We start from the raw sequence: 25,645 nt of genomic DNA on the forward strand, positions 1-25,645 counted from the left end.
TTTCTTTCCTTGAGATCTTAAATGTTACTCCAGTCTCTTCTGACATAAAATACTGCTGTAGAAAAGTCTAACAGTCATCTAATTTTCTTTCCGTATAAGTCAGATACACCTTTTTTTCCTTAGATACCTAAAGGATTTTTCCCTTTTTATTTCAGCAAAGTTTTCTTGAATTATAGTTTTTAGTATTTGTCCTGTTCCTTTGCTTTGATTTTCTTCTTCAGGAATTCCTTTTCTTGTATGTTGCATATTCTTTGCCTGTCTTCAATATTTGTCACATTCTCTCCAATTTTTTTGTATCTCTTTATTTCTTTTGTATTTAAAAAGTTTTCCTTTTCCATCTTCTGTGTTTATGCTTATTTTCCTTATAGTTTAGTTTCAATTTCTGAACTGGTTTTTCTTTTATTTCTAATTCTTTGCTGAGTTCTTGAAACTTCTCACCTCAGTTCTGAAGTCCTCACGTTCTGATTCATGTTGCAATTTCATGACTGATATATTATCCTAAATTTTTTTAATAACATTTTGAAATAGTAGGTTAAGTTTTGATCTGTTTATGGGCTTGTCTTTGTGACATGCTTTCAGTGTCTTAGCAATGATATTCTTATCTTTTGATCACCTGATATGGGATTTGACCTTGATACTTCTCTGTTACTCATTTGTATATGAATTTAGTTTTCCTGAAATTCAAGATGAGGTAGAGTTCAGTGAATTCTTTTTTTTAAAACTTCTAAGAGCTTTCCCTTCTATTGTTTGTGTAGTGTTCAAAAATATGGTGACTTGCTTTCTGAGATTTTCTGTCTCTGTACCTCTTGTTGTTGTGGCTGTACTGCTGAATTTTGATTCCACTTGCAATGGTTTCTCCTCAATTAGGAGTCTTCTAGAAAAAAGCCCTGGCTGGTCAATTTTGAGAGTTCACAGAGACTCAGCTGTTCCAGTCCACTGGCCCTTGCATTCTCTTGGGATTGGAGATGTCAAAGCCAAAAAAAAAAATCAAACCCGTCACCATCGAGTTGATTCCAACTCATAGCGACCCTACAGAACAGAGTAGAACTGCCCCATACGGTTTCCAAGGAGTGCCTGGTGGATTTGAACTGCTGACTTTTTGGTTAGCAGCCGTAGCTCTTAACCACTGCACCACTGGGGTTTCCAGAGATGTCAAAGCTCCTTTTATTTTAGGTGCTTTTCACAATTTGGCTCATGGTGAATACTTGTTGGCTGTTTGGGCTCTCCTGTTGCTGGGTCCATCAGATACCACCTGTTGCTTCCTTTCGTTTTCTCCCATATAGATATTGCTACCATGCAGCTCCTGTAGCTGTGGGTAAATTATCCTGACCTGCTTGGATTTTGGGTTTACGGGAATACCTTATTACCTAGTTTTGTTGTAAATACTGTTCCTGACCCTAGTTGAGATATATATATGCGTGTTTTAATACATATATATACACACACTCTCTCTGTGAATACATCATTTCCAAAAAACCAGACCCACTGCCGTCGAGTCAATTCTAACTCATAGCGACCCTGTAGGACAGAGTAGAACTGCCCCATAGAGTTTCCAAGGAGCACCTGGTGGATTCAAACTGCCGACCTTTGGTTAGCAGCTGTAGCACTTAACCACAATGCCACCAGGGTTTCCAAATACATCATTTAGAGATATTGAAAAACTGTTGCTGCCACTGCCACCATCCATCTAAAGTCTCTCCCATCTGTTTTTAAAGAAGAAATAAAATAGTTCATGTGTAATTTTCTGATTCTAATTCCTTCCCTCATTCTCTATATTTATTGCCATTGCTTAATTTATGTATTTTATTTAGACTGTTTCATTGTCAAGAAGGAAACTAATGCTTACAGAGTCCCCACTGTATGCCAGAGACTCTGCTGAGAGCTTTATATGTATTTCATTTACTCCTAACTACACATTCCTGAGCTATGCATGCTTTTATCTTCAGTCATAGGTGTGGAAATTTAAGCACACATTTGTTAAGTTGTATGAGGCCATGCAGGAGATAGAGTTTTGTTTCAAAACAAGCCTATTAAATCCATATTCTTTCCACCAGACTATACATCTTCCCTGACTGGTTTCTTTTACTTTTCCCAGTTTATCTTATGGGTTTGTCTTCTCTCTCTCTCTCCTCTATTATCTGTTTATCTTTCTATCACTAGAATGATCTTTCTAATATGCAGATCTGATCATGGTACGTTTTTCTTTTTTTTGGCTTAACATTCTTTAGTTTTTTTCCAGCACTTTAAAAAATGAACTTCAAATTCTTTAGTGTGAAAATAAAAGGCTTCTCATAAAACTCACTCTTTTTTACTTCCTACCCATTCATCTCCTGGTCCCACTGTTTGTTTTTAATTCTGAATTGCCAGGAGTTCCTTCTGTGTGGAACAACCTACTTTCTGGTTTGCACGCTGAATTCCTCTTCAACCTTTAAGACTCAATTCAGTTATTTCCTCTGTAGGGTGAGAAGCAAGCCCTTGCAATAGAGGGAATTAACTACTTGTTAATTTGTAATGCTTGTCGAAGACTATTTTTGTAAGGTCACACAGAGTCTATTTTCATGTCTTTTGTTTTCTTTTGGAGCCCTGATGACACAGTGGTTAATAGCTTGGCTGTTAACCAAAAAGTCCACAGTTCGAGTCCACGAGCCACTCCTTAGAAGCCCAATTGGGGCAGTTCTACTCCGACCTATAGGGTCGCCATGAGTCGGAATCAACTTGATAGCAACGAGTAGGTTTGAGTTTTGTTTGTTTGTTTCATTTTGTAAAGACTTTGAAGTATAGGGTAAACCCAGTGCCGTTGAGTCGATTCCGATGCATAGCGACCTGATAGGACAGAGTAGAACTGCCCCACAGAGTTTCCAAGGAGCGCCTGGTGGATTATCAGGTAATACATATAAAAAAAAAAAAAAGATACTGACAATTACTTGTGCTTCTCGTATTTATTCCCTAGGGGCCTGGCATATTGTTTATTTAATTCATCTGTTTAACATGTATGTAATTCAACGATTTAAATCTCTTCAACACCTATGTCTATAAAACAGAGAAAGTGGTACTTCAGATGAGTACATATGTAAGCTTTTCAGCCAGATAGAAATAACAAAGCATGTGTATGATTGGTAAATTAGACAGTTCATTCCGTCTTAACTGTGTAAAAAGGAACCTTTTGTTTTCTGGAGCCCTGGTGGTACAGTACTTAAGAGCTACGGCTGCTAACCAAAAGGTCAGCAGTTCACGTCCACCCACTGCTCCTTGGAAACCCTATGGGGCAGTTCTACTCTGTCCCGTAGAGTAGCTGTGAGTCAGAATCAACTCGACAGCAACGGGTTTGGGTTTTTTGTTTTGTTTTGTTTACTAGATTAGGTACTTTTTTTTTTTTTTTCTGTTGTTATCAATGATATGCATTAAAACTTCTAGAATTCCCTATTGTATGTTGAGCTGTTTTCTTAACTTTTGATGTTTGCCAGTGATGCTGACCTTACTTGTTATGCATGATTTTATGCATTTTTTTCTGGAAGAATAATCCTTAGTGTTTATCAAATTCTGAAAGTAGCCTGTGATTCTGAAAATTTAAGATCCAAAGTTGCTTAAAGGGGTAGAGTGGATCATTGTAGCAGATGCATGCCATTCACTGCTTATAAAGATAGCTGTAATATCAATTGAAATGAATTTTCAGTCTTCTCAAGGATCTGTTGCTCTTATTAAATTGATTTTCTACTTTTTCAGTTTTGGGATGCCATATAGTGTTCTACATTAGTTTAAGTTTATTTTCTTTACCTAAAAAAGTTCAATTCATCTTGTGGATTGTTTGTCATCAATCAGAGATATAACACTACTTATTTTACTTTGCCAGAAATGCGAGATAAAATGAGAAAATGGAGAGAAGAAAACTCCCGAAATAGTGAGCAAATTGTAGAAGTTGGAGAGGAGTTAATTAATGAACATGCCTCTAAGCTTGGAGATGATAGTAAGTTTTTTATTTATTATATTCAGACTCAGCACATGTCTCCTTTATGGTTCTTAGTTGCGGTTTTTTTGTTGTTAATTAAAACTGCATGTTCATTTATCATGTTTTTCTACTGTTCATATCAATCTATCTAACTTCTTGTTTCAGAAAGGTTAATACTATATTTTGTGAGGGATTTATAGTTGCTGGTAGTAGTGAAGGTATCAAATAGGTAATTTTGTTTTAATGTTCACAGGGCCACAGGTCTGATTTGGCCAAAATGTGTTTCACAAAGAATCTTTATAGAACAACAAAGGTGTTAAATCACTGTAAATTTTTACTTTATAAGATATTAAAATATTTTAAAATGCTAAAAGCATGTAAGGATGCCTTATTAATTCCAGAAATATATTCAGTAACTCAGTTTTCAGTTATAAGTAATATTTTCTAAAAAATGAGAGAACACGAAGAATTTACTAATATTTCTGTTTCAGGGATTATTATCTTAAATTCAGTTTATTTCTCTCTTTATTTATGTAGTTTGGATCATATATGAACAAGTGATGATTGCGGCCCTAGACTATGGTCGGGATGACTTAGCGTTGGTAGGTATTTAAACTAATTATATTTTATCTTTAATTTGCTTTATGAATTACATATAATTGAATATACTGTACTACACTATATATACTATAAGTAGTTAAGACATAGTATATGGCCTTATATTGAATGTTTTCTATAGCTGGTTTTGAATGCTACTCAATAGTAAGTGGTACTAAGTACTTCGGGATACAGCATCTCATATCTTTATAATAATCCTAAGAAGTAGACCTTTAGTATCCTAGATTTACTGAAGAGGTTAAATTAGTTACTAAAAGGTATTCACATAATAAGTGAATTATGCCACACTTACAGAGTTTAAAATAAGAAACATAGTTTAAAACAAGTTTATCTTTTGAGTTGTTGAATGGCTTTCATAGTATATAATGTTATGTACTATCAAGCAATATTGTAAACATTTATCTTAAGTTATTAGCAAATCCTGACCTGTACAGAGGATGACTTAAAATATTAGTACTGATTCTAAAAATTAAAACATTAATAGCCATTTTTTTGAACTCTCACATGCTAGGTATTATGCTCAGTGCTTTACACCCGTGATTTTATTTAGTCTTCACAATTATTTTTAATCAGATTTGTGTTTGATGTTATTATATCTGTTTTATAATTTAGGAAACAGAGGTTTCTGTTTTTCTGTCTTGCTTTCCTTATGATTCTGAATTCTTGAGTACTATTTCATGTTGTCTCCTAGTCTAAACTAAGGAAATAATCAAAAACAAAAAGTGGAAAAGCAGGAAAGCATGTATGTGTCTGAATTAACATTGTCTCTTTCAAGGTAGCCACCTTGTATTGGCTGTTCACAGAATTCCAATGGTTCTGCCAGTGCAGAAAATATTCCACAAAACTGTTTTGAATTACTTTCAGAACTTATAAGATATAGACTTTGGAATATTTGCAGAGGTGGCAATTTTATAATTTGAGGAAAATTTTGATATTTTATTTGAAATAGCCAGATGCCATTTGATAAACAAAGTAGGAAATCATATTATTCAATACTAAAAATAAATATATATGTATTTTTTTTATTGATAAGCAAAGCAGAAGAAAATTAGACAGCAACTTTTTTTTTTTTTGGTAAGACAGTGCTTTTTTATGGTTCACAATTTCTACGTAATTAACTTGATTGACCAAGTGATACGAATTTTGTATGATGTCAAAGAAATAAATGAACATCATCTTCACTTTGACTAACTTGAGTGTTTTTCTTAGATGTCAAATTTTCAGGCACAGACTTTGAAGCTATTTCCAAATCACATTAAAACTTATTTTTACTGGTTAACAGTTTCAACACTAGTTATACTTTTTGATCATACATGCTTTGGGGAACATGAATGGACCATTTGTGTAATCCTTAACATTCTTAGCATTTCCAAGGCTCCTGTAACCCCTTATGTATTGCGGAGAACATAATAGGTACTCAGATACTTGAGAATTTGTTTAGTTGAGTTGATGGGCAAATTATGGATAGCTGTTCAGAAGAAACTGGTACTCAGTAGATTTGATGTCTCCATTTTCTGACCTCATATCCAGATTATGTGGACTGACAAGATGTTTGGTTATGTATGAGTCTCACAGAGCAGAATTAAAGTGCTGATAAGATTGTACTTGACGGCAGTGGGTTTTAAGATTGTACTAGACACTTGAGATGAGCTTAATTCTTACCAAGAGAATGCTTATGCTATAGTTGGGAAGAAAAGACCAGTTCACAAATAATAATCCCACCCGTTGCCGTCGAGAAAAGCAAATAATTATAACTTCATATATAAATGTTATGGTGTAAGCAGTCAGTTCTTTAGAAATCTCTGGAAGAGGGAAAATGGGACATAAACCAGAGATACAGAAGGTTAGGGTCTTTTGGCTAATGAGAAGTTAGAAGGTTACTCTGTATTGGTGCAGTGTAAAAACAGAACGGATGCAGACGGAGCTTGTGAGTTAGATTGAAAAAGCCAGCTAATTAAATAATTCTATTTATAAGAAGCAGCATACTATGTTGAATTACATAGGATACAGCTAGATATTTGAGGGTGTTGAATAAATTGCTAATAGGAATCTGTCGACATTTAAGTAGGGACCTGACACTTGATGAAGACAGTTTTTAAGGAGTGGTAATATGGTATTTGAAGAGTTACTGGTGGACCTCATGGTATACTCATTTTCCCAGTTTAAGACCATGATCAGTTTCTGAGAGCTGATTGCTGCCTTCACTGTAATTTCATAGTTGCATTATTTTACCCCATTATTTGTTACTGATTAATTTCACTTTGTGTTATTAGATGACAGTAATAAAATTACCTAAAAAGATATACTGGAGTACGTAGGCCATTCCTTGTAGCTCATTTAGGGTATATAGTATAATAAATACCCTTCAAGTCTTACTTACCAATTATTTTTTTTAGTTTTGTCTTCAGGAATTGAGAAGACAGTTCCCTGGCAGTCACAGAGTCAAACGACTAACTGGGATGAGATTTGAAGCCATGGAAAGGTAACAGAATCTTTGTCAGTGTGCTCCTGTTTAAAAATGGCAAACACCTGGCCTACATTTAAGTCCTCCTACATCCATGGCAACACCATTAATTGTACATGGTCTTTTTGCTGTTGAGCTTCAGAATAGTGCCAGAGTGCTTTTCAACATAAATCCTAGTAGTAGACTTTGACATAAAAGTGCAATCCCATTGCCATCTTTAGCCTAGTGAAATAAGATCGTGCTTTGGATTATGAACTGGTTTCAAATCCTGTTTCTGGCATTTAATAGCTGCTCACCTGGCAAGTCATAGTAAAACCTGTGAAAGCTGAAACCTGTGTAAGGCAGAAACCTGTCAGAGAAGGAAACTCAAATGTTTTCCTCTAAAATGAGAATAGAAAAGTGGTACGACTACACCCTGTCAAAGGCAGAAAACTTGCAGTCCTGTCAAGTTCTGGCTCTCACAGGTTTCGCCGTATTTTTTTTTTTGGTGACGTCTTTAAACTCACTGCTCTGTAAAACAAATATACTACCAGTTTCTCAGGGTTGTTTTGGTAACTTATGGTGATATGTGTATAGTATCCCCACAGGTACTTGAGATGTGTTAGCTATTACATGTAATGATAATTTCTGTTCATGAACTCTTACATAATTCACCAAAAACATTTGAAATAGACTCAGAATAAAGCAAATGGAAGGAATCTTAATCATCTAGCCCAGGAGTTTTCAAGCTTTTTAAAAAAAATGATCTCTTTTTTAAATGAAATTTTATACTTAGCCTAAAAAACAGAAAAGAGAAGAGGAGCTGTTCTAATCGGCACAGTGTTAGGGACCCACTTGGCCTATCCCTTCTTCCCCTGTGATAACTTCTGAAGCACGTCTGTGGGGAACTCAAGGAGAATGCAAGAATTCACTATAGCTAGAATAGAAGGTGTAGTGGAGTTCTTGGCTAGAGTTGAAGCTGGAAATGTAGGCATATTAAATTGTGGAGACTTCATATGCCCTGCTAAGGAGTTTGAACTGAATGTAGGGGAAACCATTGTAGGAATTTGAGGGAAGTAACGTTAGAATTTGTCTGTAAGACCAGTGTAATATGTATGTGGAATCTAGGGACAAGAAAACTATTTTTGAAACTACTGCAGTAGTCCATTAAAGAGGATGGCTTGAACGATGACAAAGTTTGGAGACGTTAGGATGGTTAAGAGAGAAATTAAAGAGGTAGAAGATGGGTCACTGATTGCATCTTAGGGGTGAGGGAATAAAAGAGATCTAAAATGACTTGGATTTCTGTCTTGAATACCTAAGTGTTATTAATCAAATAGGAAAAAATACAAGAGGATGAAGAAGGGAGTAGGTTTAGCAGGAAAGAGATGTTGGGTTTGACATATTGTCATGGGATATCTAGCTGGAAAAGATAAGGAGGTAGTTGAATTATATATTCTGAGGATGGTCTCAGAGAGAGTTTCTACCTGTCAGACTAGGTTTACATTGATGGGATGAGAAGGTCACTTTTATGATGAGAATGTAAACTGGCACAACCTATGTATCAAGAATCTTAAAAGAATTTGCTCACATTAAAGCTGGCGATAAACAATGTCAAATTGTTCATCAGAGGATTGTACCTGTTTGCTCTCTCTCCAGAGTTCCTAATATCGTCTCATCCTTAAAAGAGTAGACATGGCTATTCTTTTTTTTTTTAAATCTTCATCTCTTTTTAAGGGTGAAAAATAACCTTTTATTTTAGATTTCTTCTGCCATTTTTCAAATAGCTAATTAGTCTTTTATTTGTAATTTACCTACTTAAAACTGTTGGCCATTTTTTAAAAAATCAACCTCATCGAGGTTTTATATTTAAAAAATCACCTGTTTTAAGTATTTAGATCAATGAGCTTCATAAATTCATAGACCCATGTAGCTACCACTCCAATCAAAATATAGAATATTTCTATTACCATACAAGTTTTTTCATACACCTTTACAGTCAATACCCCCCACCCCCAGGCAGTCACTGCTCTGATTTCTGTCATAGATTAGTTTTGCCTGTGCTAAAAATGTATATAAATGAAATCATTTTGCTGAGCATAGTCTTTTTGAGATTTATACATGTTGTTTTCTGTATCATTCGTTCATTTTTTGTGTGTATCATTAATTTTTTTTTTAATTGCTAAGTAATTTTCCATTATATGAATATACCACAACTTATTTATCCATTCTCTTATTGATGAACGTTTTGGTTGTTTCTCATTTGGGGCTGTTACGCATAAAGCTGCTATAAATATATGTGTACAAATCCTTTCATGAATTAATGTTATCATTTCTCTTGGGTAAGTACTTAGGCGTGGATTTTCTAGGTCACATATGTTTAATTTTATAGGAAACTGCCACACTTTTCCAAATTGATAGTTCCATTTTACCTGCCCACAAACAATGTGGGCGGGTGCTTGTTGCTTCATATTTTTCTCAGTATTTGATATTAAGTTTTTTATTTTAGCCATCTAGCTGGTGCTATTGTAACTTGCATTTTATTGATGGCTAAAGATTTTGCACATCTTTTCATGCTTTTATTGGCTCTTGTACATGTTTTTTTTGGTAAATGTTTTGTGAGGTGTCCACTCAGATCTATTTTTTAATTGCTTATTTTTGTTTTTCTTTTTTATTCTTGTTTACATTTTTACTGGATATGTATTTTCATTTTTTTTTATATAAATGTCTAGGGTTAGAATTTATGTTTCATAGGGTAGATACGTGTTTAATTGTGTAAAAGCAATTCTTTAATGATTTTATCATTTATAGTCTCAACTAGAATGTGAATTCTAGTTGCTTTACATCTTCCTCAGAGTTTGATAGTGTTAATCTTAGATTTTAATCATTCTTATTGTTGTTAGATACCATCGAGTCAATTCAATTTCAACTCAGAGTACGCCCTTGTGACAGAGTAGAGCTGCCCCATAGAGTTTTCTAGGCTATCATCTTTACAGGAGCAGATTGCCAGGTCTTTCCCTTACAGAGTCACTGGGTGAGTTCAAACCACCACCCTTCTGGTCAGTAGCAGAGCACTTAACCATTGTACCAGTAGGTATTCTTCCTGTGAAACCTGTCTCATTATGGTCTTAATTTGCATTCCTTGATGACTAACTTTTTTATGTGCTGATTGGCCATTGAAATAGCTTCTTTTTGAAATGTCTTTTTAAGCCTTTACCCATTTTAAAAATTGGACTATTTATTATTTTTTATATTTATATTATTTATTTATTATTCATGTAGAAGTGCTTTATATATTCTGAAGAAAAGAACTTTGTCAATTATATATGAATATTTTCCACTATTTTTTTTTTAATATGTATGTAGAGAGGTAGACATGCTCATACATACATACATCTTTTTTTTTCCTGACACGTGTGGCTGACAAGTTGATCATGACTATTGCCAGGAGGCCTTGTGTGTGTGTTTCAGTCTCTTTAGATCCTCTAAGTAAGCAAAGGGGCATAGATAGATAAATAAAAACAAATGATGTAGTAGTTTATTTTAAGTTAGCAGAAAGTAATTTTGAATCAGAGGACATGATGGAAGAAATCTGGAAAGGTTTTTATTGCTACTAAATTAGTCATCTACTCTACTTTTTGTTGTATTTCAAGTTGTATGAATTCTTGGAGCCCTGGTGGTGTAGCGGTTAAGAGCTTGGCTGCTAACCAAAAAGTAGGCAGTTTGAATCTACCAGCCACTGCCTGGAAACCTTATGGGGCAGTTCTACTCCGTCCTGTAGGGTTGCTATGAGTTGAAATTGACTCAACAGCAGTAGGTTTGGGTTTTTCGTTTGTTTAATATGAATTCTTAGACCATCAGACATAGATTTTTAAAATATGTGAATACAAAACACATTCCAGAGTCTAAGACGAATGATTTTTGAATTATCTTGCAAAAGGTAGAGAGGTACTACTTTCCAAAGCATACATTTTGATAGTTAGCATCCCTCCGTTTCCTTTCCAACCATACTAAAAATAGAAATAGTAGCAACATGTTCTCTTCAGGCATTAACTCAGGTTTTCCAAGACTCTCTATTATGTGACTGTGCATATTTAAATCTAATAAAGTTTCATTTGTTTAAGCCTTATTCTTTAATTGTAATTTGCATCATCAATTAGTTTAGCTAAGGTTTTCCTTTTTCTTTTTTCAAAAGAGTATCATTATGTATTTGTTACATAGGACATAGACCATTGATTCTCATACATGACTGTGTGTATTGGAACCATCTGTGGAGTTTTAAAACAATATAGTTGTCCAGTCACCACCTAAAACTTACTAGGGTCAGAGTCAGGGTTGCAGTCCAGGTCTTTTTCTTTTTGAAAATCCCTGCAGATGAAACTCGTGGATAGATAGGGTTGAGAACCATTGCTGACTAAAGGTAAATTTTTGTGGATGCTCAGTTTTTACATAAATTATTATATTTTGTAACATAAACGTGTAGAAATATAAAACTAGCTATGAATAACCTGTATGCATAGCTGTATAACTATAAAACCAATATAAATTTGCTAAATGCCAACAAAACTTAAAACTATTAAAATTAAATTATCATATTAATAAAATGGATAGTCTTTTGTCTTCCTTTGCCATCTTGGATACATTCCCCAGAGGTTATATAGTGGGAAAAAAGATTCTCAGGTGATTCTTGTGTACTGTGTCTTATAAGAACTCCTGCTCTAGAGCATTAATTTGCCCTTGTTTATGTACTTTATTTTATTATTTCGTGAGTTTATGTTCTATATACCCATTTAGTAGCAGGTTCTTATGGGGCTAACATACCTACCCTATTACAGGTATTCAATGCCCGAACTAATTTTCTTCGTTTGTACTACTGTAAAGTCTGGTTCTCTAAGTGTACATTTAGCTTTTACATGATGTGACACATTTATGAATTAAGTCTTTTTATTTTTATCAATAGTCTACTGCAGTTAAACTATTGTAATCTATTGGTGTGATCTAATCACAAATACAAACATGGACACTAAAATTGTGTGGCAGTACTCAGTTTTAACTTTTAAGATGTCATCATGATGATACAGAATATTTGTATGTTTAGTGTTAAAAGAAAAATGTAAAATTAAAAAATTCTCTTAGGGAACTTTCAAATGGATCCTTAAGAATGCATCTGTTCTTCTCAGTGTTAGAAACACTACTGTGAAATTCTTAAACATTATTTTCTACTCTTTGAAGACCTACATCCTTAAGTGGAGAAATTAATCAAAAGGAAGTTGGGGGTTGTGGATATGGTTAGGAAGGAGTTCCAGAATTACTCATTGCTCCTCTGTACCAAATAAGATTATATAATATACTAGAGGAAATAGGTAAAGTTCTTTGTGATTTTTGATATATCCCTCCTATGAGATTCACTGTCATATGTTAACTTTGGGTTCCTAGTTACATGCTGTCTTAATTTCTTTTTTTCATTTGATGAATATGTGCCCTGTTTCTCTTAAGAGATAGTAACTTAGCAGGTAATAAGTATTTTGTGTGCATACTTAGTAGGCGCTTAATAAACTGAATTGCATCAGCTCAACTAAGAAAAGCTGTCATAAATATTCATCAAAAGGGAATTAATACATAGATCATTTGTGAATTTTTTTGTTGAACTTGAACTTTGATGTTTTATAGGCTATAATTCTAGTATAACTAGAATCATGGTGTTTTATGTTGCTGATTTTTACCTTTGTTCAGGCCAAATTATATCAGTATTTTGGGGGAGTACGTTTTTCTGAAGATATTTTATACATGACTTTTTTCTACTTAAAAATGGGACTGGAACAAACTTTTACTGTTAAATGAAGATAGGAGGAGACTTGGATTGTAAATGGACTTGGATAGCAATTGTAAATGCATTCTTAATATAGTAAAAGATTTCAAACCCTGTCAGTCTACTGTATTTTTATGCAAATAATGCCCACCTTCTATGTTTGTCAACCGCACCTCCCCCGCCCCCCAGGTATTTTCATTACCGTGCTATGCCAATTTTTTTTTTAACAGCAAATGTAAAAAAAAATGGCATATGGCACTTATGAAAATACCTCATGGGGTGTGGGCGCGGTTGGCAAACAAACAGAAGGTGCATGTTATTTGCATAAAAATACGATAGTCATTTTCTGTATTTACTGTTTATCTCCGTATTTTAAAGGTAATCATTCCTGATTTTTTTCTTTTTAAATAGATACGATGACGCTATACAGCTATATGACCGAGTTTTACAAGAAGATCCAACTAACACGGTAAGTTAGCTGATGATCCTGAAAATGATCTAAAATTTAATTGAAAAAGTGAAATTAATTTATTGAGGAAAGAGTGAAAAATACATATGGAATGAGGTTTTATCTTTGTATTTTAAATATTTCATGATGGGCCACATTTTCTTTTTCTTTCTTTAAAAGATTTAGGAATCTCCAGTACTGTATTTGTACGCAAATAATGCTTTTGTAAGTGTCCTATGCTAATTTTATTTTTTTTACAGGTTCATGTGAAAGAGGATCAGGTGGCCTTACTCATGAGGGCGTCCCTTACTGGTGGGGGGGGGGGTTGGGGGTGTTAGGGGCCCCGTGGCCAGCATTATTTGCATAAAAATATGGTACTTTAACTTTTATAAGTTATCTTCTTAGAGAGAACCTAGTTAGAATTTGGAAAGCATAGACTGTGTTCTTGAAAAAAAAGTCTGGCAGTGTTCAGTGTTTTTGTAATATTTGAAGATTATGAAATACTGACTTATCTAGTTATTTTTAATTGTCTTAATGAAAAAAGTCATTTTAATAATTAGTATATAGAATTAACGAAGGTGTTTTGTTTCTGCCTTATATCTAGATAAGAGTATATGTGTTTTATGCTTTTCTTAAGATAACATCTTTAATTTACCTTGATTTTGAAGAAATATTTATATCAGTTTATTAGACAGAATATTTGTTCTGAAGATGCCTATTTAGTATTACTTGTTTTTACAAATACCCTGATGAATTTTTTTTAATGTTGAGAACATTTTAGTTCAATGTATTGGTATAATATAATAGCTTCCCTCAGACTTCCTTTTACTAAATGAAAAGTTGAATAACCAAAAAAAACCAAACCCAGTGCCATTGCGTCGATTCCAACTCATAGCGACCCTATAGGACAGAGTAGAGCTGCCCCATAGAGTTTCCAAGAAGCGCCTGGTGGATTCGAACTGCCAACCCATTGGTTAGCAGCCCTAGCACTTAACCACTATGCCACCAGGGTTTCCGAAAAGTTGAATAGAAACTTTATATAACATATCAGATATTTGAATATGTTATGCCATCATTTCCATGCAAATATGCCTGTTAGAAGAAAATAAGTATTTTTAGAATTTTTTTTTAACTAACATTTAAAAATATATTTTTTTCTATTTTTGGTGAAAATAAACACAGCAAAACCTGTTCCCATTCAGCAATTTCTGCACATAATGTTCAGTGACATTGGTTACATTCTTCACATTGTGTCAACATTCTCATTATTTCTGTTCTCGTTGTTTTACTCCCGTTAACTTAGTCTCACTGCCCCCCAGACTGCTCATCTATGCTCTACAGTAACTGTTACCCATTTGGTCTCATAAAGATAATTTTTTTAAAAGAGCCTAGTACTCATTATTTACTTTTGGGACTAACCTGCTATTTAGTTAAAAGATGACTTGAGGGAATAGTTTTGCTTCAAGGTTTAAACGGCATCTCAGGCTAGTAGTCTTGGGGGTTCCTCCAGTTTCAGTAGGTCTGGTAAGTCTGGATTCTTTAAGAATTTGAAGTTCTATTCCACGTTTTTCTCCCTTTCTGTCAGGATCCATCTGTTGTGTCCCTAATAAGAATATCTGGTACTGGTAGCGGGGCACCATCTAGTTCTTCAGATCTCAAAGTAGAGGGGACAGTGGTCATGGCCACAGCCCTGTAGTCTGGTTCCTTCTATGATTCTTGGATTTCCTTCTTTCTCTTTTGCTCCAGATGAATAGAAACCAATAGTTGTATCTTAGATGGCTGCTTGTAAGGTTCTAAGACTCTAGACACTACTTGCCAAACTAGGAGGTAGAACATATACTTTAAGAGCTGTATTATGCCAGTTGACTGGATTATCCCTTGACACCATGACGCTAAGTCTTCAAACCAAGAAAACCCTGTGAGGCAATTGGTTATGTCTAAGAATTACAACCATCTGTAGTCCCTATTTGTTTTATATATATGTATTTTTTGTTTCCTTTTTTTTGGTGGTGGTTGTTACAAAATTACATATAACATGTTGTTGTGTGCCATTGAGTTGTTTATGATTCATAGCGATTCTATAGGACACAGTAGAACTGCCCCATAGAATTTCCTGGGCTGTATTCTTTACAGGAGCAGATCACCAGGTCATTTCTCCTGCAGAACCGCTGGTAGGTTTGAGCTGCCAACCTTTTGGTTAGCAGCTGAGCACTTTAACCATTGTGCATTTACCAATCCACCCTTTTTCGTGTGTACAGTTTAGTGGCATCAGTTACATTAATCAATCTGTGCAAACTTCACCTGCATTCAATGCCACCTTTCCCATCACCATAAACCAAAAATGACTGCTATCTAGAGAACGATTCTTCCTCCCACTCCACCACTGACCACCAATGAATACTGGTCTCTGTATATTGACCTATTTTTGTCATTTCGTAAAAGTGAGGTCATGCAGTATTTGTCCTTTTGTGATTGACTTATTTCACTCAGCTTAATGTTGTCCAGGATCATCCATATTACAAAATGATTCAGGAACTCATTTTTCTTTATGGCTACGTAATATTCCATTGTATGTATGTACCGCATTTTGTTTATCCATTCATCCGTTGATAGGCACTTAGGTTGTTTCCATTTAACCAACATTTTTTTTTTTTTTGTATATGTGCTTTAGGTGAAAGTTTACAGAGCAAATTAGTTTTCCATTCAATAGTTTGCACATAAAATGTTTCATGACTTTGTTTTCATTCCCCACAATGTGCCCACACTCTCCCCATTTCTGCCCTAGTTTCTTGTTTTCTTTCATCTTGATTATCTACCCTTTCCTGCATTCTTATTTTACAATCGACTGCCTGGTCTTTTTTGTGAATTTGATTTTTTTTTGTTTTTTTTCCTACAATTTTCTCCCACTCTCTCCAGGACCCTCTGTTGTGATCCCAGTCAGAGCAGTTGGTAGTGGTAGCTGGGCATCATCTAGTTCTTCTGATCTTGGGTTGTGTAGTCTGTGTTTCATGTGGCCTTTGGTCTCCTTTACTCTCCTGTGCTCTGGATGGGAAGAGACTAATAGTTGTATCTTAGATGGTCACTCGCCAAGCTTTTAAGACACCAGGTGCTACTCACCAAAGTAGGATGCGGAGCATTGACATTATATACCGTGTTGTGCCAGTTGATGTAGATTTTCTCTGAGTCTATGGTCGTTTGTCATCTAATCTAGGAATTTCATCCCACGACGTGTTTGGTTTTGTCTAAGAGGTTTTCTTGACTTTACTCCTCGTGTGCTCTATATGAGCTGCAAATGCAATCATATACGTAGAAATATCTACCACCAAACCTATATTTTCCCGTGGGTGTATTCCCTTACATCCTCCCACACCTTTCGGCATATCTATCCACCTATTTGTCCATTCCTAAATTATTGTTTGTTAATATTATTGCTGCAGGATTGTCTAAGGCTATAGTAGTTACCATAGTTGCCCTTTGTTCTTGTGTTCCTCTTAGTATTCTCTCTTGCCTTGGTCATGCTGTACTGACTTCCCCCATGCAATGTATTGCCTTTCCTTTCACCAATATTAATTCCTGTCTTCAGTCTAATTGATAATTTTCCCTCCTTCCCTGTCCCATGCCTGGTAACCATCAAGGAATGTTTTTTTTTTTCTTCTTCTTCTTTTTTCCCTGTGTCTAAGCCTTTTGTTGTTACTTTATAGTAGTGGTCTCATACAATATTTGTCTTTTTGTGATTGACTTATTTCATCAAATTCATCCATGGTATGAGGTGTTTCACGGATTTGTCATTATTCTTTATCGTTGCATAGTATTCCATTGTGTGAACGTACCACAGTTTGTTAATCCATTCATGTATTGATGGGCACTTAGGTCGTTTCCTTCTTTTTGCTATTGTGAATAATGACTGCAGTGAACATGGGTATGCATATGTCTATTCATGTCATGGCTCTTATTTCCTTAGGGTATATACCTAGGAGTGGGATTGCTGCATCATGTAATAGTTCTATTTCTAGCTTCTTAAGGAAGTGCCATACCCTTTTACAAAGTGGTTGTACCACTTTACATTCCCACCAACAGTGTATAAGAGTTCCAATCCACCCGCAACCTTGCCGACATTTATTATTTTCTGCTATTTTTTGAATAGTGCCAGCCATGTTGGGAGGAGATAGTGTCTCAGTGTAATTTTGGTTTGCACCTCTCTTGTAGCCAATGATCGTGAACATTCCTTCATGTGTTTGTTAGCACCTGAATGCCTTTGGTGAAATGTCTGTTCATATTCTTTGCCTATTTTGTAACTGGATTGTCTTTTTATTGTTGAGATGTTGAAGTTTTCTGTAAATTTTAGAGATTAGATTCTTGTCGGATATTCCGTAGTCAAAAATTTTTCCCCAGGCTATAGGTTCTCTTGACTCTTTCGGAGAAGTCTTTTGTTGAGCATTAACTGTTTACTTTCTAGGAGGTCCCATTTATCTAGTTCATCTTGTGCCTGTGTGTGGGTTTAGGCCATATATTAGGGCCCCTAGGGTTGTCCCTGTTTTTTCCTCCATGATCTCTTTCGTTTTAGCTTTTATATTTAGGCTTTGATCCAGTTTGAATTAGTTTTTGCATATGGTGTGAGGAGTGGGTCCTGTCCCTGTTTTTTACAGATGGGCATACAGTTTTGCCAGCACCATTTATTGAAGAGGCTGTCTTTTCCCCATTTAATGGTCTTTGATCCTTTGTCAGATATCAGCTGACCACAGATAGATGGATTTACATCTGGGTTACTTTTAGAATTTTTAAACAAAAACCAGATTGAGTTTGATTTTTCCTTCCATAGAAGGATAAATTGTTATATTAACACATGTTACAGGTATGTGAAATTTTTCTCTTACTTGGCAGGTATTTTAGTAAAAGTAGACATTTTTTAAAAATACGGATTTTAAGATGCAAAGCTGCTTAATAATTGAACAACAGTAGCGAGATTAATTTTAAATAAATTAGCATGTGAAACAACTTAACATTGAAGTGTACAGATAGCATTTATCTGAGGCATTGGTCATAAATCCCTGATGTTATATTTTTTAATCTTATATATTTATTTTCATTGTTTTGTGATCTTATTTCATAAATCTCTGATCTTATCCCTAATCTTAATTTTTGATGCTCAGTAGTAATGTTCATGTATTAAAGTAGTTAGTATATTGTTTAAGTGATAAGATTCTTGATTTTAATGCCATCTATATCGGAAAAATTTCCCTGAGAAACTTACCATTTTTTAATTTAATTTTTTTTTTTTCTGATACTTGAATTGTAAATTTTCATTATTTTGTAAAGATCCTCAGAATATGGAAAGTTCAGGGGAAAGTGTTGACAGATCTGCAATCCTAATTGCTATTAAAAAACAAAAATAGGAAACTAGCTTGATCAGTATATCTAGATATTACTAATAGCCAGAAAACCAAACCTGTTGCCGTCGAGTCAATTCTGACTCACAGCCACCCTATAGGACAAAGTAGAACTGCCCCGTAGGCTTTCCAAGGAGCGCCTAGTGGACTCTAACTGCCAGCCTTTTGGTTAGCAACCAAATAACCACTTCGCCACCAGGGTTTCCAGATATTACTAATAAAAAAACCAAAACCAAACCCACTGCCATCGAGTCAATTCTGACTCATAGCAACCCTGTAAGGAGAGTTAAAATTGGAAAGTTTTTGTATTATTTACTAATCTCAAATATCCTAATAGCTTGCCATCTGTCTTAACAAAACAGTCCCTTTATAAAAAGCACTATTTCCCTTTTCCTAGAAATTTTCTCATTTTCCTATTTCCGTTATAAGACTTCACCATAGTTTCAAAGGTATTTGATTTTTCATTCAGTCATTGTATTGAAAAAAATTGAAATGAAGTTTCTAAATAAGATTCCAGGTATCATATATTTTTCTCGTTGTTAAGTGCCGTTGAGTCAGTCTCAACTCATAGCAGCCCTCTGTACAACAGATCAAAACATTGGCCGGTCCTGTGCCATCCTCACAATTATTGTTATGGTTGAGTCCATCATTGCAACAACTGTGTCAGTCCATCTCTTTGAGGGTCTTCCTCTCTTTCACTGACTCTTTATCAAGCATGCTCTTCTCCAGGGACTGGTCCCTCCTGATAACATGTCCAAAGTATGTGAAACAAAGTCTTGTCATCCTCGTTTCCAAGGAGCATTCTGGCTGTACTTCTTCCAAGACAGAGTTGTTTGATCTTCAGTATTCTTCGCCAACACCATAATTCAAAGGTGTGAATTCTTCTTAGGCCTCCCTTTTTCATTCTTCAGCTTTCACATGCATATAAGGAGATTGGAAATACCGTGGCTTGGGTCAGGTGCATCTTAGTTCTCGGAGTGATTTCTTTGCTTTCTAACACTTTAAAGAGGCCTGTTTTCTTATACTGTGTTAAAAATCAATAGCTAGTCATTTATTTTCTTAGAATTAATGGTCAAACATTTTACTTCTGTCTCAGTTTGAGTTTAGAGTATTTTTAATAAAATATTCTGCTTCATAATCTAAGATAAATTGTAATCGAATGTTATTTTCATAGTGCCTTCTAGGTTTTATGGCTTTTCATGACCCTGACTTTTTAAAAGAGAAATCCATATGATTTCCCTCTTAGAATATGTGTGAGGTGGTAGTAACCAAATCCCTTAGTGGGTGGGTAAACAAGGTGACTAGATTCAGCTTTGCTAAATGTGTATTTTCTTCATCAAGCATTATCTTGATATAATCTTCTATCAGCCCCTTCTTTCCTTCTACCAACATTTATTGAATACCTGTCATGAGCCACCCAAGTGTTGGTGTTTTTAAGAGTAAAGACACTGTCTCTGTTCCTGTATCCACAGAAAGCACTTTGCTAGGCATTGAGAGGGATAAAGCCATAAAAGACCGAGAACTAATAAAGTCTAGTAGAGGAAGACTTCACTTAAAACACTTGAGTTACTGTGTGGAAAACATCACAGTTTCTTTTTTCAAAGCAGCTTTACTGTATTTCCTCAAAGGTGGAAAAGTCCAATTTCATCCTCATCCATAGTTGTAATTCAAGTTTTTATACTGTTGTTCTGTGCATTGTCTGAAAGTGAGCATATTATACTTTTATTGGTCTTGTGCCTCTATGTTCCTCAGTATCCAGTATATGAATGAAATTGTTCATTCAAGGGCCTCTCTTTCCCACTCACGTGCATTCATTGTTCTTTCCAAAAACATTCACTGATTGCTCGCAGTGTGCTTAGTGCTAGAAATAGAAGGAATGAATGAGACACCATCCCTGACTTTGCTTTTAGGGTGGCAATGTGATGTAATGAATAGATTATGGACTTTGAAGTAGACTCCTTAAATCTTGATTCTTTGATGATTTGCTGTGTGATTCTTGAGCCTTGTAGACCTTGAAGGATGAATCTGGCTTAATGAGGCAGGTGATGAGCTGGGCTGAGATATCATATCTCAAGAGAATGGCATGTATGAGGCTTAGCATTATGGAAGTGCAAGGCCTGCTTAGGGAAGAGTGAGTAGGGTGATTACAATAGAAGTTTTCAAATTTTGTTTTTGTATACCAGTGTTCATTGCAGCATTATTCACAGTAGCTAAAAGGTGGAAACTACAAGTCTCTGTTAGCAGATGAATGGATAAACAAAATGTGGTGTAGCATACAGTGGAATATTATTCAGCCATAAAGAGAAATAAACTCCTGACACAAGCCACAACATGGATCAACTTTAAAAACCTTATGCTTGATGAAAGAACCCAGACACAAAAGGCCACATATTGTAGGATCTCACTCATATGAAATGTCTAGAAAAGGCAAACGCAGTCATAAAGGTTTATTGGTGGTTACCAGGAAATAGGGGGTGGGGCTTGAGGGGTACTAAGTTTTTATTTGAGACAATAAAAAATTTTTCAGAACTAGCGATGATGGTTCACAACATGGTGAATGTAAATAATGTCACTGAATTGTATGCTTAAAAATGGTTAAAATGGCAAGTGTTTTGTTCTATACATATTCTACCACAATCAAAATTTTTTTAAAATCAGCTATTAGAAAGTTAATATTGAAAATCTATTTATTTTAAAATTACTCTTATAAAATTATGATATACCACCCACCTGAAACACATAATTCAGATCTATATATTTCTTTATTCAAAATTATTTAATTTACATTATTTCAGATTCTTCCTTTCAGGAAGTCTCATAAAAGCATCTAGGGTGGGAATTGGAAACTTTGGATCCTATTTCTAATTCTACCTATTTTAATGTGTTTAAGTTGTTCAAAGTTTTATTTTCTGTCATTTACAAAAGGATAATACCTCAGTTTTTCTTTAAAAAGGCTATATTTGAGGATTAATTATCTGTTTCTGAAACACTTTAAAATAGTGCTTTGCAAACTGTATTCTGGAAAGTCCTGCAGTCCTACAAATGTTACTGTGTGTTCAGCAGAAGAGGAATGGTTTTATGGTCAGATAACTTTGAGAAGCTGAGTTAAAGTTAGTTTCTTTTTCTTTTCAGTATACCCATCACCAAATTCATATTGTGTGTAAAGATGTCTGTTGCAGTCTTCATATCATATCTCTTACTATGGCTGTAGAAGTATTAGTTGCTATTCATGTTTATACTTTTAATTGTCTGACTGGTGGCATTTCAAACGCAGTGTTTTCACTGCAAATATATATATATTCTCTCTGGTACAAATCCTATAGGTATGGGGGCATGATATAAATATCAAACTAAGCAAGCCTGTGCCAGTCCTTAAAGATCTCATAGTTAAAGCATTGTGGGAAGACTTAATACATAAAGGTTAAGGATAAACCAGAGGAAAAAAGGGAGATAACATTTATCAATTATTAGTTATATACCAAAAAACCAAACCAAACCTATTGCTGTCAAGTCCATTTTGACTCATAGTGAGCCTATAAGGCAGAGTAGAACTGCCTCATAGGGTTTCCAAGGAGTGCCTGTTGGATTTCAATTGCCAACCTTTGGTTAGCAGCCCAACAATTAACCACTACTCCACCAGGGTTTCCAGTCATATAATTATTATATATACATTGTCGTGTGCCATCAAGTTGATTTCTGACTCACAGGGACCCTGTATGACAGAGTAGAACTGCACCATAAGGTTTCCTAGGCTGTAAATCTTCACAGGAGCAGATCATCAGGTCTTCTCTCCTACAAAGCCACTGGCAAGTTTGAACCACCAACCTTTTGGTTAGCAGTCGAGCACTTAAACATGGTACACCAGGGCTCCTGATTTTATATATATAAACATATATAATTACACCATTATGTGCTAGGCACTCTGTTAGCTGCTTTACACTGATACTTGGAGGTAAGTAGTATTACTGAGTTTTGGAGAGCTTATTTTGCCTTTGGTTCGAAAGCTGATAAGTAGCAAGAATTGGAATTCAGTTTCTTGCCTTCTAGATTTCAAAACCTGGAGTCTTTTTTTTGTTACCATATTCCCTGTGGAATAAGTAATGTCATGAAAAGTGAAAGGAATCTATTAAATTAAGATATGTTTTGAATGATGCTGGATTGGTGAAATTAGACATTATATGTTCAAAAGAAATCTGTTTCTTAATTATGTGTTAGTTTATCCCTCACCTATTTTAGAAGGACTTGGGACAAGGCTTCCATTTTAAGTCTAAGGGCTTTGCTTTTACTTCCATTCTAGATTCTTGAGTCTTTTTAGACTTTCCAGTTATCGTACTACTTTTATTATTTTACAGAGTGAAATTATTCCAAAAATATTTGTGTCTATTGTATAGCAAGCATTTTGCTAGGCCTTTGGCAAGAGCCAAATAATCAAGGATTTAAATCTTAAATATAATTTTTCCTTACCAAAATATTGTTATCACTATTACTAACTACAAATACTTCTTGTTGACCTTATTTACTGGAGAGTCTTTTTATTCTCTCTGTTTCAGCTTTTCTTCTTCAGAGCCGTTCTTCCCTCTACTGCCCCCAACAAGTAGCTCCATTAATGTCAAGAGCCCTATTCATTTTATTTTTGCCTGCATCTGTTGGAGTGCATTCTATATAAAACAACAAATCATGTTCATAACTAATAAAGATTAACTTGGCCCTCGTTATAGTGTGTTTTATTGTTTATCCTTCTGCATTTGAATTAAACAAACGGAGAGGATACAAAATGCCCTCCAGTCCCTGACTGTTTACTCCAGCTTCAAAGTTGTAGTCTTGATTACACAACAGTGATGTCGCCTCTGCTTTTGTTCATGTGTTCCTTCTAGCATGGATTGTCCTCCACACAGTGTCCTTTTTTGCTTTCTTTATGTCCAAATACCCATCCTGTGGCAGTACAGTTACCATACCTGGGATCCTCTTTGTATCTCCCCAACTCTGCCACAGCCTATGTTAGGCTGTCCTCCATGTTGCCACAGCACCCTAGGTATGTCTGTCTCTGTTCTCACTACATTATTATTTTTATTTCGTGTTTTTTCTCATGAGACTGAGCTCCTGCAAGGAATCATCTCTTCAGTTTTATCTTTATATTTCCGCTATCTAGCACAGTACCTGGCAGTGTATATTCAATATATATTTATTCAATACATATTTGATGAAAAGAATAAATAAATGACATTGGTTTTTATGTTTATTATTTAAAAACTTTAAAATGCAAGTTTTATATGTTTATTATATTTCTTTTAGGGTTTATGTTATTCTTTTAAAAGACTTATAGTTGAAATTTTCTCTTAAAATTACAAAAAAGTTGTCAGGAGCCATTTTTGTATGGTGATATTCAAGTGGCCACTGATTTTTTTTCTAATCTCCACTATCCACCTATCTCTAAGATACAGATCTTATGAATGACACAGCGTAAAAGACTTTAGGCTGGATAAGGATTAGGCTTCCCTGCTGGCTTGTAATTACCGGGGTCTGGGTGGTTATTTATTTGGATGAAACGATGCATACATTGTGTGCATCAAAAGTAAAGCATATGTGATTGTTAGAGGAATGTTTGAATTCCCCAGTGGGATGTCATGGGGTATGTTTATAAACTCCAACTAAGCAGTTGCTCTACAATGGAATTTTACTGGCATTGAGATAATAATTTGCACAGTCAAATTACCTTCTTTACAAAAACCCAGGGAATCATGAGAGCCTAATCCTTTATTAATGTCAACCCATAGGCTGCAAGAAAGCGTAAGATTGCCATTCGGAAAGCCCAGGGGAAAAATGTGGAGGCCATTCGGGAGCTGAATGAGTATCTGGAGCAGTGAGTGTTTTACAAGAGGATTGTGTTTTGTTATTCTGATAAATCTTTTTTAATTAAAATGGAATTTGCATTCAATTTTCCCTTTTACCTTCCATGCTGTTCATTTATAGAATATCTGCATACTTACCCTTTGTTTTTTCCTTTTCTCCCACTAGATTTGTTAGAGACCAAGAAGCATGGCATGAACTTGCAGAACTTTATATCAATGAACACGAGTAAGTTGTTAACCACACATAAAATTGTATTAGGAGTGTTATTTTCCTCACTGTGTAAGTTCAGAAGACATAGTGATTCCTGAAGGACTGGTGAGAAGGTATCAATCACGTGTCATTTTAAATGAAAAAGAAAATCAACAATTAAATAAAAAATAACATAAGTCAACAATTTGTTGGTCAGGAGATGTGACCAGCTTTAACTAGGTCATTTGCGTTTTACTATATTATTTTTGCTTGGGAAATAAAGTTTTTCTTTCAAATATAGATACATTCTTTGGAAGTAGAAAGGCCCACATTTGCTAAGCCAAGGATATTTTTGGTGAATCAAAATTGGGAATATTTAGAATTCAGATTGTTCTTACATACAAAGAGTATTATACTCCCTGCTGTTTAAAAATTCTGTCAATTGTATGCACTTATTAGTCTTCATACTAAGAGAATCACCTCTTCCAAAGTAGAAGCATTCTGTTGCCTGGGTAAAAAACGAAGAACAATCAAGAATGTTGAATGCTGTAGGAACTTGCTTATTGGATATTTAATGTTTTTGTTAGCTCTTTTTATTGCTGTAGTGACAGGAGGAAGTCCCAGTGTGAGAGGATTAGTTCAGAGTCTTAGTGCAAGTTTTCTAATATCATAGCATTAGCGCCAACCTCCATCTAGAGGCATGATTTTCTTTCTTTCCTTAGTTCTTCTGCTGAATTTGAAGTATATCACATTGTTTCCTTCCTTCTTTTCAAGAGAATAGAATCAGATTCTCAGGGAGTTATAACCGTATTCTTATTGTGTGTGAATAACTAGCTTCGTTCTCATACTACAAATGGCTGACACAGGAAATAAAATAGGATGAAGACACTATATTCTCTTGCCTTTGCCTAGGCCAAATATATAATGGGAGATGTAGAATTAAGGTAGTTATCTG

General features: G+C 34.9%; 1 protein-coding gene across 3 annotated transcripts in view; it reads left to right on the forward strand.

The window, feature by feature from the left end:
* EMC2 (ER membrane protein complex subunit 2) overlaps positions 1–25,645 on the forward strand; it is a 66,626-nt gene that overhangs the window by 20,496 nt on the left and 20,485 nt on the right. For all 3 annotated transcript variants that reach the window (XM_003408435.3, XM_010588451.3, XM_064268001.1), the window contains 6 exons: positions 3,851–3,964; positions 4,484–4,548; positions 6,961–7,046; positions 13,228–13,285; positions 24,426–24,511; positions 24,667–24,726. In XM_003408435.3, coding sequence (XP_003408483.2) covers positions 3,851–3,964; positions 4,484–4,548; positions 6,961–7,046; positions 13,228–13,285; positions 24,426–24,511; positions 24,667–24,726 — 469 coding nt within the window. The remainder of the gene's footprint in view (positions 1–3,850; positions 3,965–4,483; positions 4,549–6,960; positions 7,047–13,227; positions 13,286–24,425; positions 24,512–24,666; positions 24,727–25,645) is intronic.

The sequence above is a fragment of the Loxodonta africana genome, chromosome 14 (assembly GCF_030014295.1).
Source record: "Loxodonta africana isolate mLoxAfr1 chromosome 14, mLoxAfr1.hap2, whole genome shotgun sequence".
In the NCBI taxonomy this organism is placed as follows: domain Eukaryota; kingdom Metazoa; phylum Chordata; class Mammalia; order Proboscidea; family Elephantidae; genus Loxodonta; species Loxodonta africana.